The following is a 16,979-nucleotide window of genomic DNA, read 5'->3' as shown; positions in this document are numbered from 1 at the left end:
TAGACATATACTATCTTCCTTGAGCTAGTTGTATGTATAATTTGTCAGTAGGTTGTTGGACTAATATGGATCCCTCTGTTTTTTTTTAAATCTAGCTAGGCATTATTTCTCTCTCTCTCTCATTGTCTAACCCTTCCACCACACTTCCCATTTAAGGTGCCCCAATTTTTCCCATTTCTCCCTTAATAATACCCTTCTTCTCCTGTGGTCCCACCTCTCTTGAGCTCCTTCATTCCCTTTATCCCCTAGGTTCCTTGTCTAACCTTCCCTGCCCTCTTCCCTTAAAATAACCCCATTTTTATCCATATCTCGCTTTTTGTTTTTGTTTTGTTTTGTTTTTTGAATTTTTTTTTTCTGTCTTTTTGAGACAGGGTCTCCCTATAATCCAGCTGACTTGAACTCACTATGTAAAACAGGCTGGCCTTGAACCACAAGGATCCGCCTGCCTCTGCTTCCCAAGTGCTGGGATTAAAGGCATGTACCACCACGCCCAGCCATATCTCCCTTTTTAACACCTGTTCCTACTGTTCTTCTCTTTCAGATTCTTTCTTTTCTTTTACCTCCCTGGCTCCTTTTCATTATCCTGGTTCCTGTAGTTATGTCTGGATACATACTCACTTATCAGGATTTGGTGCTAGAATCCACATATGAGGAAGAACATACGTCTTTTTTCTTTTTTTTTTTTTTCTGAGTCTGTGCTACTTCACTTAGTATAACAGTTTCTAGTTCCATCCATTTACCTGTGGTCTTTTAAATAAGAGCTGGCATCCTAATTAGGAAAACTCTGCCCTTCAGGACCATCATTTACCTCCTAATACCATCACATAGGGACTTAGAATTTCAACATAGGAATCTGGGAGGCACCAACTTTGGAATTAAGCAACAAATAATAAGTTCTGGTTCCTTCGGTGGTGACCCTTTTTTATTTCCTGTTTTTTCATTGGCTAAGTGAGAAGCTCCTAGAAAAATAACTCTTTGGATTGTATGTATAGTTCAGTGGTAGAGTGCTTGCCATGTGTGGATACTGGGTTCAATCCCTAGCACTGTAGCAACAAAAATAAAAACAAAACAAAACACCAGAAAATTTTAAGATCAATTTTGTTTAAGAATTTCCAACTAAACAACTTTTACAAAAGCATCCAAGCACAGGACAGACACTGTAGAAAACATGAGCAGCAATAACAAATCATTCTTTCCAAGTGGGTCAGTGTTAAACATGCTTTCAGTATACAGTCATGCCTGTTCTCACTACACTGAGGATCAGTGGAACCAAAAAGGAAGCCCAGTTCTCCGAGAGTTCAAAAGGGACAGTACTTAAAAAAAAAAAAAAAAAAAAAAAAAAAAAAAACAGAAAGTTTTGAGGCTTTTGTTGTACCACAAAAAGATGCACTTTTTAAATGATATTATTTTCCCTTTGCTAACTTGTTTCATAACTGTCTTCCAGTGCCTGGCACATGGGCTTCCTCACTCTCCCCTGTATAAAGCACAGATTGAAACACATTAATAAATGCAGCTGTGATTTAAGAGTACAAGAATTTTACACCTGGATTTGAGTTGATTTATTTTTCCAGAAAAAATATTATAGTTACAAGTGAACACACCATAGTTACTGCCAGAAAGCCCCTAGTAGCTACTCATTTTTCGAGATGCCTACCTGAAATAAATAGCCTTGCCATGTAACTGGACCCTAAAAAGGCAGAATTCAGCCATAATGCCAATATATTCTAAGTTTCTACTTTGATGGTATCGCTACATGAAAACTTGCTTTATGAAGAGTGAAAACACTGAGGACAGTTTGCTGTCATTTTATTCCTTAGTTGCTGTAGAATATGTATCTTAAAGCTTGTGATTTTTTTCCTCCTACTGGATATTTTCATGTGAGGATGGCATAATTTACGGAGAACAGGAGATATTTAAACTTTTAATTGGAAACTTAGATGATTTTATATTGAAAAAGAAAGTTTTTTGTTCTTTCTTAGATTAGCTTTAGTTGAAAATTCACTCCTGTAAAATTTACATATAACACCCTCAAAATTTGAATTAGACAAAGTAACATGCAGAAATTGTATTATTGATAGAAGGCTTTAACACTCTGTAATTTACTTTCTTCTCTCCACTCCACTACAGTGGTGGAGTAGTCTTACCATAGCATAGTAACTGAATCCTCTACTAAATTTTACTTTAGCAAATTTCTGAAGATACTTTTAGCACTTACATTGTTAGTTTACTAGAATTAAATGTGATTTCTACATGTGAAATGATGAGAAAACATGTTTTCCCTTTACCAAAATTACAGTTTAAATACTAGACTAAGGTGAAATTTTTAGTACTAGTGAATAAACATAAATTATGAAAAAATACTTTTCAAAACATTACGAAATACTGTAGTATGAATGGAGCTTAGTGAGAAATGGTGTGGAAAAATACTTGAGAGATAGATGTGCCAGTAGAGCTTGTTAAGGATTTTGGGTATTGTCCCAACTGCAGTTAGTGCCCATTGAAGATTGTAATAAAAAGGGTGATATGATAAATACATTTAAGGTACTTTGGCTAAACCATGCCTGGAGTAGATTGGGCACGGTTGACTAAGAATGAAGCCAGAGAGGAAACACATAATTGTTACACTGCTGGTAAGAGTTGGTACTTGTAGTAGTCTGGATGGAAGAAGGATGATATCTATGATATGGAACCACTGGCTAGGTTTCAAGGTGGAGTAAGTGGGCCATAGTGATGAAACTTGAGGTCATGAGGGAGGTATTGGAGGTAAAAGCCTTCTTCCAAGGTTTCTGCTAATAATATAGTCGTCAATTGGAAGAATATATTGTGGGAAATGTCTTAAGAGTTTTGGGGTTTTTTTTTTTTTAGTTAATTTATGCTATGAGACATCAATAAAATAATTGAAGAAGGGACATTCAAAGCATAAGCTGCTGTTCACAGGAGAGTACTGAAGTCAACACATGATATTTAAAGCTGTGAAAGAGAGTATAATGTCATTCTGCAGACGATAGTCTACTGCTAGGACAGAGACCTCTGAGAACAGGTGTAGTCAATGAAATATTAAACATGGGAAGTGCATAGGGTCGTGGTACTGAAGACAAGAAAAGATGGAGTAGTCCATTGGATCAGATACTGGACGATTCCACTGAGTGAGGTATCTAAAGCACCAAACTTATGTAAACAAAGCAGAACAGTGCTTGAGGGGAAGGGGAAAGAGCTGCTGTTTAATGGCTTTGGCATTGTAGACTTGCAGATGGAAACATTTTGCAGTTCTGTTTCACAATAATAATACGCTTTAGTACTGAACTATACACTTACAGGGATTAAGATAGTAAATTTGACATTTTCTAGTTCTTACCACAATAAAAACAGGATAAATACAATTGTCAATCTAATTTAGCCATGATTAGTGACCTTGACAGAATATATTTTTATTGGGGCATGAACCACAGTAGCTTGGCTGAGTTGTGACAGGGAATAGGTACACTAGTATTTCAACTTGCCTGTAAAGAGGCATAGAACATAGACGATAAAGGCAGTTGGCTATTGGTGGTGTTATTTTTAAAGAACCTGTGGCATTTTTAAAAGATGATTCAGAGCACCTAGTGCAGAAGGAGAGAAAGAAGTGAATTGAAACACTTTAGAGAACGGAAAGAGCTGGAGGGCACAGCATTAGGATGTGCTTCCTAGACAGCTTGAGGACTGGAGGATAGAAAGCATTCTTTTTACTCGGTTCTGCAGGATGGTAAAGGTGATAGTGCCTGGTTTGCCAAGAGGTTCTAAACATAGGTGCAAGTGGAAAAGCTTAGGCATGGTACAGAAAAGGACACAATCCACAAATAGCTCTTTGTTCACTTTTTTTTTTTTTCTGAGAAAAACAGGCCAAAGGCTGTAACCCCAGTCCTACACATATCTTGAAAGAAAAATCTTATGCCTCTCTGGTAAAAACTAAAATCTCATTTATACAGCAGACAGTGCAGAAAGCTTGGCTGCTGTAGATGTAACTCTATTAATCAGAGCTTCTTTTAACCCTCAAAGGGATAAATATTAGGGAGTATCAGAATAAGAATACATATTGATGTATGTTCCATATTAAATGAGGTAGTTTAAAAGTTTGTCATAAATCTAGTATTTTTAGACACTGGCAAAATAAAAAATAGGTTAGTATATGCAGCACATGGGAAAATTCCTAAGTTCATTTGCTTGGAACCTTGAAAATCTAGCTTTAAAAGTATTATGTAAATTACATAAGCTTTAATTTTCTCTTTTTTTTTCCAGTTAGTGTAGCTCATAGAAGTATTGGAAGATTTCTTCAATTCATTCTTAAGAAAAAAAAACTGATAAGTTAGTATGTAAATAATGGAAATTCTTTATAGTTCTCTTAAAATATAAGGATTCTTTATAGTATAAAAGACATTCTATTCAAATAACTTTGGAATTCTAGTTATTTCTTTGATCATGTGTCCTTTCTTAGGCAATAATGTTTGTTTATTTGGATTGTGACATGTCTCTAGAATGTACAAATGTTTTATAAGACAAATACAAATATCATGAGTTCCATATTTGAAAACAGTGTTTCATTCATACATTCAGCAAATCTTTAATTTGTTTATGGTAAACACTTTATTCTACTTCATTTATAGCCACAAATATGATCTCTCACCTTAGGGTACTTGTAGTCTATTGAGGGAGTCTGACTTTAAACAAATAGTCACACAAACTATATAATACAATAACAACAAATTACATGAAGAAAAATACAAAGTACTATAAGCCGGGCGTAGTGGCGCACACCTTTAATCCCAGCACTTGGGAGGCAGAGGCACGCGGATCTCTGTGAGTTTAAGGCCAGCCTGGTCTACATAGTGAGTTCCAGGACAGCTGGGGCTACAGGGAGACCCTGAATCAAAAAGACACACACACACACAAAAAAAAAACCAAAGTACTATTAAAACATATTACAAACACACAATCAGGTATTTGGGAAATATTGCGGACCCCTCACAGAGGGGTGTCATTTAAACTGAAACCAGAAGGATGCTTAAGAATTAACCCTGTGAAGGTGTGGTAGAGAGAGGAATATTGAAAAACAGAAGTAGTAGAGTCTGCAGAGGACTTAGGTGGGAAGTCCACAGTCTATCTCAAAAAGAAATGAAAGACAGACTAGATGAATTAGAGTGAGAACAAGAGGAGACTCGGTGAGCACTCTGATGAGCAGGTAGCCCAGCTGGTTATCCTTAGAACAGTGCTGGAAGATTTAAGGAACAGATACGGTATGATTTATATTTTTAGAGGACTTCTCAGTATAGCTACGTGTGCAGTTATCCTCCAGGAAAAGCTCAGCACTTTTTCCCCATTAAAGGTCCCAGTCACAAACACATTAGTTTTGTGGGCCATATAGTGTGTCCACACAATATGAAAGTAGCCATAGATAAATAAATGAATGAGCTCAATGGTGTTCCAACTAAACTTTATTATAGATGCAAAAACCTGAATTCCATATACTGTTCATGAGTGAAATCATGTGAAATGTTCTTAATTTTCTTAAAGATTTTTTAAATGAAAACAGTTCTTAATTTCTAAGTGTACAGAAAGAGACGGTGGCCAATTTTGGCCTTTAGCCTGTAGTTCGCTAACTTCTATAATATTTCACACTTTAACTTCTTCTGACTGTATCATGATATTTTATTTTTATGGCATTTTCTCAAGTTGCTTATAGTTTTTCAGCACTTTAGTAAAGAGATGATCAATTATAAATGAAAAATGAGAATATAAACTCTTCTTTTTTATTTCTTTATCTTAATATTACATTTTCCTTGTAAAATTCAGTGTAATATGGCTTTTTAGGAAAATGAGTTATTTTGTATTTTTCTTTTTAATTCCCTTCCCACCCACTCTTCACATAGGTTACATTTGGTACGTTCCTCTTTTCAGTCCAACACTTGAGTTATTCATCTTTTCTTTACCTCCTAATAGTTCTAAATTTAATGTTGGTATCCTAAAAAAAAAAATTATAGAGACACCAGGAAAACAAAGTGTAAAATACAGCAGCAGCAACAAAGATGTGAAAATAGGAAAGGGACTTGGGAAGAAGAAGGGCTTTGGTGGAGACAAGATGGTAATGGGGGGACTTTAGTCAAAGAACATTATGTAATCAATCATATTTAGACTCCCTCCCCCATCCACACCTCCCCATACTGTCCCCTGCCAAATTTCATGTGTTCTGTCATATATGTTAAGGCCTCTTGAGTCAAGCTTTGGTACCTAGATGTCCCTGGGTGCAAATTCATCCACTGAAGTTTTAATCATCCTATCTAGAGTTACTCCCTTGAAGAAGACCAACTCTCCCTCACCCAGCAATATTCAGCTGTCAGTCGTTCCTCAGCTAAGGTTGGGGCCTGCTGCCCATCTCCCCAGTTCTATGCTGAGTTTTTGTCTGAGTCTACATGGTTTTGTGCATGCTGTTACTGTTGCTGCAAGTTCAAATGAGCAAGTCCCCAGAGGCACCAACCCTGGCTCTTACTATCTTTCTGTCCCTTCTTCCACAATGATCCCTGAGCCACAGGTAGGTGAGGTTTAACATAGGAGTCCTGCCCAGGGACGTGCATTCTGCAGTTTCTTGTTCTCTGTACCTTTGCCAGTTGTGGCCTTCTGTGTGCATTGCACTCTGTTTCATGAGGAACCTTCATTGGTAAGAGTTGAAGGATGCCTTAGTAGTCTCTGTACCCCCTGTTCTACTATGTACCATGAGCCTTAGGTAGAGGTTCCACAATAGATGTTTCACTTAGGGCTGGGCATCTTTCAGATACATATTCTCTATGTGTGACCAGTTGTGGAACTCAGTAGTAGCCTCCATCTGTTGTAAAAAAGAAGCTTCTTTGATGAGTGATGAATGATATACTTGTCTATAAATGTAAGGATCCATATTCAGCATATAGTAAAAGATTACAGTTTTTTAGGGATATGACAGAAGTAAGGTTTTCTCTAGGATATGTGACCAAGCCATGTGTATTTGGCTGTGCTTACAGTGTACCCATGAATTCCCTCCCATTGAGAGGGCTTTTAATCAGATAGCTGTTGATTACCCCCTAGATAAAAGTGCACTGCTGCACCAATAGAGATAGTTTGCTGTGTCAGTCATTGTGATTATTAGGGTTTAGAGCTGAGTTGGACCATTAATTGGTTTTCTCCCTTAGCAGCTTGCATAGTGTCCTCTAGAGCTATAAGAGCTAGTCTTCTAGGAGGAGGCTTCCAGGTCAGTTCAGGCTCCATTGCTCTAAGTCCTGTGTCTGAAGTATGTCCTGTCTTCAGCAGTTGGGTCTCACTTTCAATTTCTGGGAGATAATCAAGGGCTGTGGCAATAGCCTGTGTTATTTTGGGAGTCTCTTGGACTACCTTGACCAACATCTCGAAGGGAGATTTCTCCTGTCTGGCATTGCGTTTCTTGTTATATAGCCTTCAGGTATGCACATGCACTCATGGTCAGATACTGTATGTGTATTTTTCAGTAGGTTTTGAGAAATTTTTTTAATTAATTTATTTTTTTTGATGAAGATGAGTGTTCTGCTTGCATGTATGTATGTCCATGTGTGCAGTGCCCACATAGGTCAGAAGAGGCCATTAGATACCTTAGAACCTTATGGATGGTTGTTAGCCACTATGTGGATGCTGGGAACCAAACCAAGATCCTCTGCCAGAGTAGCCAGTGTTCTTAACTGCTGAGTACTCTCTCCAGCCCCATTTGTATGACATTTTAAATGAATAGATAAAAGTAGAGTTGTAGGAATAGACAATGTCAATAGAGATTGTATACAAGTATTATCACAAAATTTAAAGTCAAATGAAAACAAAGCACCACAACTGCTTGCAACTATTGGCTGTGTAACTGGATAATATACACCATCCATGTGATTTTGGATCTAGGAAACATTTTGACTTAATTCCTGTCTTGGCGCTTTCTTGTAGTGCACTACTCATGTCACCATACCGCAGATGCTTGGGTAACTGTGCAGTGGAAACAGTATGGGCCGACATGCTCCAAATTCCACCTGACCTTCAAATTCCACCTGACCTTTACTATATGCAGTGCATGGTATTGGACTATGTATTGAGTTCTTGGAGTCTCGGTTTTCTTAAGTCATTAAGAAATGTATGGTCGCTGAATGATAATTCCCATCCACATTTTCCACTTTAAGAATATCTTACCAGGGCTGGAGAGATGACTCAGCGGTTAAGAACACTGACTGTTCTTGAAGAAGACCCAGGTTTGAATCCCAGCACCCACATGGCAGCTAACAACTGCCCATAACTCCAGTTCCAGGAGATCCGACAGCCTCTTCTGTCCTCCGTGGGCATTGCATGACATGGGTGCACTTACATGCAGGCATAACACTCATACACATAAAATAAAAATAATAAAATATTAAAAAAAGAATGTGTTATCACATGAATTAGCCATGTTGAATGATTTTGAGGAAAAAAAGTATTTGGTGGGGGGTGATGATGTTGGTGTTAGGTTTTAATATCTTGAAACTACAAAATTAGAAGGTAAGAAATTGAACTAATAACACTGAAAAATGGTATACATGGTGAATGCATTCTGATTTTTTTCATGAACCTTTCCTTTGCCTTATTTTTTTGCTTCTGAAGACATGGATTTGACTGCTGTCTGGAAGACCTACTTAAGAGTGGACCTCACCCACCTGCAACTCCTGAGGTGTTAAATATTACTAGTCAAGTAGCCACACTTTCTAAAGTAGCAACTGCTAATAGGTGGAGTTCTTTTCCTTTTCAGTTTATCTGAATTTCAGTGCTGCTGCTGAATCTAAACACTAAATTGACTGAAAAAGAGAATGAGATTGTGGATTTCAATGCTGACGTCATTAACATATAGACATACCCAGCCTCAGAATACTGCTTCTCAATGCTTCAATATGTTATGTTTTGGTTTGGTTTCTAACCTATAGTGTAGAATGAGGAAATCTGTGCCTTTTATTTATTCAGTTTGTTATTTGCTAAATTAACTTTCTAAGATTGACTGAAGTCTCCTCTTCTAAATTCAAGCATTTACTTCTGAAAGAGGAGAGGCAGAGAGGACGATCACAGTATGTTCCAAACTCCCCAGACATTCGCTAAGACTATTTGGGTAAAAGATGTTGCCTATAAGATTGATAGTTCTTTAATATTATTTGTTTTATTGTATTTTGGAAGATATTCTTTAGTTTACTTTATTCTTACTGGAGAATAATTTAGCTGACATATATATATATAGGTATTTTGTATACATATATGCATGTGTGTGTGTGTGTGTGTGTGTGTGTGTGTGTGTGTGTGTTTTGGAGAGGGTCTCCCTGTAGCCCCAGCTAGCCTGGAACTCACTATATAAACCAGGCTGGCCTCAATCTCATAGACATCTACCTGCCTCTGCCTCCTGAGTGCTGGGACTAAAGGTGTGCACCAGCACACCCAGCCCATCTGATGTATTTTTTTTAGTTGACTGTTTTATAACCTGTTTCTACTTACAATTCACTATTATCTCCCCAGCAGTAGTAACTGTTGTCTCAAAGATGCAGATGATTCAGAAACCAAAAATTGAATCACTTGGTATCTTTCTGTATCTTTAAACTCCTTCCTGCTCTGCCTTCAAAAGCATCTTTCTTTTCTGTCTCTGGGCCCCGTTCTTTTGTTAAACATTCATAGCAGTTGTACAGTTCAATTTCGTGGATTACTTACAAATACACACACAAACACACATACACGCACACGCACACACAGAGTTCAATAATGTTTTGAAACTGGTTTACTACTGTCTCTTCAATTTTTTTTTCCAATAGTTGGTATTATCAGTGCAGGTGGGAGCTTATCAAATCTTTTGAAGAAAGAAGACAGATGCTTCTGTGCAGTTCTGACAACTGAGCTTTTTACTAACTTGTGTTGAATTTGGCACATTATTGTGTTGGAGGTGGCACTGTCACAAACTTCTAAAAAATAACAAAGTTATAGTACAGTGATGTTCTTAATAACTTGCAACCATAGAGGAAGATGAGAGACAGAGCCACACCGTATTTTTAGACTGTTTTACTTCATACAGAATCTTAACAGCTTGGGGACCTAAGTGCAGTCCTAATGCTGAAATGTAAATTCCAACCCCAAAATTTAACCTTTTCAAAAAATAAAAATAAAGAAGGAAATCATTGCTTTAAATAGTAATGATTCTGAATATGAAGTTTTGTCTTGTTTAAAAATCTTTGCAGAGCTAACAAAATAGAAATATGGAACTCTGAAGAATAGGTGGTTTGGTCTTATTCACTGTAATTTTTGTTTAGTTTTGCAGAGATTCTTGCCCTCCCCAAAGAACTCAGCTTTCAGTGTTTTAAAGTTACTTTTTGTTCTTGTTAATATACATTGATGCTTCTGAACAGTAGACAGTTGTACTTACCTCTTATTTTAGTACAATTATAATAGGACTAGAGACAGTAAACTTTTCAGAGTGTTTCTTGGTGAAACATCAAATTTTAATTTCTGGAATCTTGGTCATAATGAGTACATGATTTGAACTACTATCACATCATTTAAATGGAGTGCTTTTATGTTGAATATTAACATATAGTGGTTGCTATCCTGTGTATTTATTATGCTACCTTTTCTTACTTTACTTTTCTGTTCTTCTCTTTTTCCCTATTTATCGGTGTAAGCAGCTCTACAAGAAATGTAGAGGAGTCTTTGGAAGGTTTTCGAAACTTTTCTACCTTCTCTCCTGCTAGATACAGTGCTGCAGTTGTAAGCGGTGCAGCTGCCACTGTGTCTGCTGTCCTTGCTGCAAAAACCAGGTAGACCTGTGTGCTGTGTCTGTGTGATCCTGCTAGATACAGTGCTGCAGTTGTAAGCGGTGCAGCTGCCACTGTGTCTGCTGTCCTTGCTGCAAAAACCAGGTAGACCTGTGTGCTGTGTCTGTGTGACGTGATCTCAGCATCCTGCACTCTCTGACAAGTCACTTCAGAGAAAGACTGTCTGAAGCAGAGCTCTGCTGCAAGCTCTTCATTGTGTAGTGGATATTTTATCTAGGGTGTGGGTGAATCTGCAAAATTGCCCCTGCGTCTCTTTCCATCGACACTGGTTATGTGTATTTCTCAGTTGTGTCCATTTTTATGTATTGTGTTCTTACTGCCTTTAGAGTTTTGCAACTTTTCAGTTTTTATAGTTGAGACAGAATCAGGTATAATCAAGCTTCCATTGATGCTGTCTTCTGCAACATTTAACAGCCCCTCCACATGCTTTGTTTTTATATAATTTCTATAGTACTTATGGGTTTAAATGCTTTCTGAAAGATGCCTTGCATGGTTGTGGTGAAAATTTAGTCAGTTTTATGCTAGTGAGTAAAATAATATAATGAATTGATACCACTTCTATTCACCGTCTCTCACTTCTTGGCATGTCTCTCTCTCCCTCCCCAGCCCCTCAATCTTAAAGATGTTTCAGATTAGAGACCTGAAAAGCTTTGTGCCATAGGAGGTGCAAGTTTTCACTAAAAACTGTTTCTAAATGCTTGCCAGGCTCTCCAGTCCTGAAAACTATCACTCCCTTCTGGATGCACTTTGCATCAGCCCTGTTTCCAAGCCTCTAGCTTTTTCCTGTCTTCAGTCCTCCAGGAAGTCAACTGGCTCTATTCATGTTAAGAAAACCAGGTATCGTGGGGATGGACATGGCACATGGAGGTTTGATTTCTCTAACACTTACATAGCAGAGAGCGTTGAATTAGCTGCAATTTCAGTGAAATGCTAATGCACACAGAGGTTATTTTATTTTACTATAAACTCACATTGTAATTCTTTTTGATATATGCAAATGCACACAGAGGTTATTTTATTTGACTATAAACTCACCTTTTAATTCTTTTTGATATATTTTATTAGCACACTTGACATTTGGTATGAATTTATAAGTAATTGTGCCAATATTTAAATTATAGTAAATCCTTTCTTATTATTTGACTGTGTCTGTATTAGGATAGTCAAATGATTAATAAGACATATATTTTGAAAAATAATATAATTATTTTGGTTGATTTACTCTTCTTCTACATGTAGGTTTTTCTTGAAAAGTAACTTAATTGCCACCATATCTGGAAGATGCATGTGTTCAGCTTTATTACTGTGTCAAAGTACATGAGATAAGCAGTTTGTCAGGAGATAAATAAAATTTTGGCGGCTTCAGGACTTTCAGCTCATAGGCTTTGGGGCCTATGGTGAGGCTGACCATCATGGTCAGGAACTTGTATTAGAGCAAAGCTGCTTAACCTCACAGTCACGGAAGAAAGGCACAGGGAGGGGGTAGGTTCCCATGTTTCCTTTAAGGACAGCTGCCCATGACCGAACTTCTTCTGCTAGTCCCCACCTCTTAAAGTTTTCACCGCTTCTCAGTAGTGCCACGGGCAACCAGTTTAAGCCATCCCAGATCCAAACTACAGCAATGCTAAAAACATAAAAATTAAGAATTAGACCAACATTATTAAGCATAGTACAACGATACAAACACACCAGATGTTTACAAAATGTATAATTTCAGTGAGTTAAGTGTATAAAATAATTTTTGACAGAATATAAAATCAATTGCAGAGTGAGCAACTATGACAATGGCTAGAACAGCCTGGTGGAACTAGGCTATTTGCTGCCTGTGTCCTACCCAGTGTTACAGAGATTTTTTCAATATACTTAGGTAATAATTCTGGATTTAAGGCGGGGGTGGAGAGAGCAGATCCTATCTAAGGGAAAAACACTTGAAATTGTTTTTGTAGAATTGAGAGTACTAATGAACAGAGATCATTCATTGTCTGGATCATGTTTATTCAGAGACAGGTTACTACGCACACCTTGAATCCACTTGAGTGCTTGAGTCTAGCTGAACCACGCTTTCAGAGCGGAATAGAGTGCTGTATAGATCCTTTCTCCGTAAAAGTACCTGTGTTCCTATGCACAGAAGTGTGCCTGTAGCTCTGGACTGACAGAAACTATCCATGGACCCTGTTCTAGAACATGTATCAGTAGTCTGTACTCTTGCCTCTTATTAACAGCAGTAGAGTACAGAAAAAATATATTTTGATATTTGAGAGAAGGAAATGGCACTTGACAAGATGCAGGAGTCCAGGTTTCTTTTTTGTTTATCTCAAAAAAAATTTCTTGTATATTTTTATTGATTTTTTTGCAGATTTCATACAATACATTTTAATCATATTTAGACATTTTAAAAGAGTATTTTATTATTCCAAAGAGAGGCAATTTTTAACACGTTTCCAGAAATAACTTGAAGCAGGTTACATAAAAATATATATACAATGAAGTTTAAGGGTTGAAAAGTAGGGAAAAGAAATCAAAGATTAAAGCCAGGTGTGGTGGCTTGTGTCCTCAATCCAAGCTCTTGGGAGGCCACTCACTGAGCTCCAGGCCAGCTAGGGTCCACAGGGAGACCCTGTCTCAAAGAGACCAAAAAGAAAAAGAAAAAAAAAATCAAAGACCAAAGGATTACCAACATGGTAGTTAACTTTGGTGGGATGATGAAAGTTTTCAAGTTTCCATTTGCTCTGTTCTGTTTTTTGTTTGTTTGTTTTTAAATCCTAACTAGTTTGTTGGGCTTGTAACAGAGCATAGGGTGGGGATTTATTTACAGAAGAGTGGGCACCCTCCCCCATTTTTGGCTGCACTGGAAAGTCCACACTCACATATAGTCCTCATTCACATGACTTCCTGACAGCTGCACAAATGGTGAGAGGTGCCTCTTAGTGTTCTCGGCTTCTGTATCCTTAGCCCCTCCCCCCCACGCAGCTAAGGTTGACTGATTGGGTGAGAGGGGTAACTGACTCCCCCCTGGACTCCTTGATGAGCATGGGAAGGAGGTGTGACTATAGCTTGCCAGCATAGTGGTTGGAGGACACTTAAAGTTAGCACTCTACCCCTTCCTCCAACTCTTAACATTCTTTCTGCCAGCCTCTTCCACAAAAGTCCCCCAGCCTTGGAGGGGGTGGTAGGTGTGTGATGATCTTCCTCCCATTATGGCAAGGCACTGAACTTTCTGGTCTCTGCATCGTCAGTTTTCTATGGGCTGTTGGCCCATTTCAGTGGGATTCCATCTATTATAAAAACACAAACACCAAGAAGCAAAAACATTACAACAGTGGCTGCTCTACTGACTTAACCTATGGGTGTAAACACAAACACTTGGATGGTATTTTAGCAGGTGCATCACATCCTTCTAACAAAACAATTGCAAAACAATTCCCACTGCCACAGGGGTTGGCCTGGTCTACAATACCAGATGTGTGTTCCACCCCTAGGAGTAGGCATTACATCCAATCGAAAATTTTCTGGTTGTACATACATTAGACACTCCACTATTGCACCAGCAGGAACATCTTGTTTGGTGTGTTGATAATGCAATACACAGGGTTCCCCATTGAGAAGAATTATAGGGGAAGTCATCTGCATATCACTTTCTGGCACCCTGAAACCCACCCATCCAGTGGCAGGGAGTTTCCAGCTTAGTCCAAGCATGCTTTCTTCCTCTCCCACACTCACATCATGCAGTGTCTTCAGCAATAGGGGTTTTCTGTCCACTTCTGGTGTACAACCAACATTATTGGCAATGACCTTTATTGTTTTGGGGACCTCTGGTGTCCCTCAGGCCAACAGCTCATAGAGGGACAACCCACCTCTGAGTCCAGGTTTCTTAAGAAGACTCCCCTTAACAGTGGGAAGGTTACCAAAAAGAAAAGCAGAAGATATAGTGCAGAGACATTTTGTCTCTGAGCCTGGCTATTGTACGACATCAACACTTGAATGTATAGAGCTGGCAGTATGGCTCAATGGTAGAGTGAATGTCTAACAACCATGAGAACCGGGTTCTATCTCCAGCATGGCAAAAATAATAAACACAAGTAAATGAACAAACAAGTAAATATAACATGACAAGTAAGCACATGACCTAGATTTCGATAGATTCTTTATAATCTGCTTTGAATCCTTCATGTCTAAAGAATATAATTTAAAATTTGAATATCATATGCTTTTGTGGAGAAACTTTATATAAACCTGTATGTAAAGAATATAATCAAAATTAAAATACTTTTTAGCTTACTTTACTCCTAAGAATTCTAACAAATAAACACGTTATTCAAAATTAAGAGCACTGGTTGCTCTTGCAAAAGACCCAGGTTCTAATCCCAACACCCACATGACAGCTAACAGCTGTCTGTAACTCCAGTTCCAGGGAATCAGACACCCTTTTCTGACCTCTGTGCTTACATGCAGGCAAAACACTCATACACATAAATAATAATAATAATCAAATAAAATATTTTTTAAAAAGAGAAAGGTAATTGAGTTAAGAAAACAAAATTGTGTCTCAGATTAAAGCTGTGGACTTAAAAATATTTAAAACTACATTTAGAAGCAAAACTGTTTGATGAAGTATATTTATTTAGCAGCTACTTAATAATCTCATTATGATTGAACTATATACTTAGGTTGTAGAAATAATCACTGTTATTTCTTGAGCACATGGGCATTGAGCAAGTACTTTATGAGTATTATCTAGTATTGCATTTAATTCTTCCTTTTAATCTTGGACTAAAAGCAATATATTTATGCCATTTAAGATGAGGGCATTCACCAGGTTTAAGTAATGAACCCATAGTACAGTAGAGTCCCCGTTTGTAATGTAGTGCAAGATATAAGATGCATACAGAAGTTACTATTAATAATAATTTTAAAACAGCTATTACAAATGAATGTAAAATTATATACCAGATATTTAATAAAATGTCATGAATTAGGAGGAGTAACTCTTAGAATCTTGAGAGGTTAAAGTATATAATAACTGTTTATTATGGAGCACAGTACAAGATAGATATTATTGTTCCTTCTGTTAAGTATAGGTAGAAGTTGGAAGGTTGCAAAAAGAAGATGGAGAGGGTTACAGATTGAGAGAAGATGAGGTAGTTTAGTCTCTGATTTCTGGGTATTCTGAACACAGAACATGGGACAGTCTATGATGCAAGAGATGCTGTCTTTCATTGTAACAATTGGCATATAGTAGGTGTTTTAAGTACTACTGAAAGAGCGGTAACAAGTGGAAAGAGTAACAGGTATCAGGGAAACTTAATTTATAAAGTACCAGAAAAATACAAAAATGACAAACATTGATATCACTTCACAGGGGTTATCAAGAATATTCTAATAACTAATGGTATTAATTTAGGTGATTCCTTTGAAATGTTACAAATAGGGAAGGAAGATTCACTTACCACTTAAAGGATTGGTTATATAATTTTCAGTAGCTCAATCTCTTACAGGCCATTAGAAAAGAATTCTTGAAGTTTAGAATAAAGGCTACCTGCTCCCTTTTCTTCATCACAAAATGAAGAAATCCTTCACCCCTCAGTCATTGTTTCAGAGTTTTGTTAATTTAGCATTTGCATGTACAGTAGCAGGTTTCCTTCTGGCATTTTCATATGTACTTTGTTTGGTTGGTTTCCTTTCCTGCTCCCTCCCATTTCCCTGCTTCTACCCCTTTACCCCAGCATGCTCCTTTCTGCTTTCATATCACATGCGTTCTATTCCCTTCCTTAGCAGGGAATAAAGTGCTCTTTTGATTTTTTAAATCAATCAGTATTTTGCTTTCTTTAAAGCTGTGATGGACTTAGAAAAGAAAGGCCCATTACTAAGTTAGGTTGCTGCCACCTCACCAAAACTGTGTCCATGTTTTCTTTACAGTAGCACTCAGGAGCCTTCTCAGCCATTGGCCTCTTCAGGAGCTTCACCTCGGAGCACTCCTGAGAGCCTGGAGAGCCCAGGTTCAGGCAGACCAGGAGTTGCTGGCCTGAGGACTGCTGCTGCTTTCAAGCCTGTAGGATCCACCAGTGCTGTCAAGTCACCAAGCTGGCAACAGCCAAGCCAAGCAGGTATTCAAAGAAATCTCTCTCTCTCTCTCTC

General features: G+C 37.8%; 1 protein-coding gene across 1 annotated transcript in view; it reads left to right on the top strand.

Annotated features, from left to right (window-relative positions):
* Pdlim5 (PDZ and LIM domain 5) overlaps nt 1-16,979 on the top strand; it is a 103,058-nt gene that overhangs the window by 31,146 nt on the left and 54,933 nt on the right. The window contains exon 5 of the mRNA XM_017796390.2: nt 16,761-16,948. Coding sequence (XP_017651879.1) covers nt 16,761-16,948 — 188 coding nt within the window. The remainder of the gene's footprint in view (nt 1-16,760; nt 16,949-16,979) is intronic.

The sequence above is a fragment of the Nannospalax galili genome, unplaced genomic scaffold (assembly GCF_000622305.1).
Source record: "Nannospalax galili isolate Female #2095 unplaced genomic scaffold, S.galili_v1.0 scaffold189, whole genome shotgun sequence".
In the NCBI taxonomy this organism is placed as follows: Eukaryota; Metazoa; Chordata; class Mammalia; order Rodentia; family Spalacidae; genus Nannospalax; species Nannospalax galili.
The sequence above is the reverse complement of the archived record's forward strand: the minus strand, read 5'-3'. Positions and strand labels throughout refer to the sequence as shown.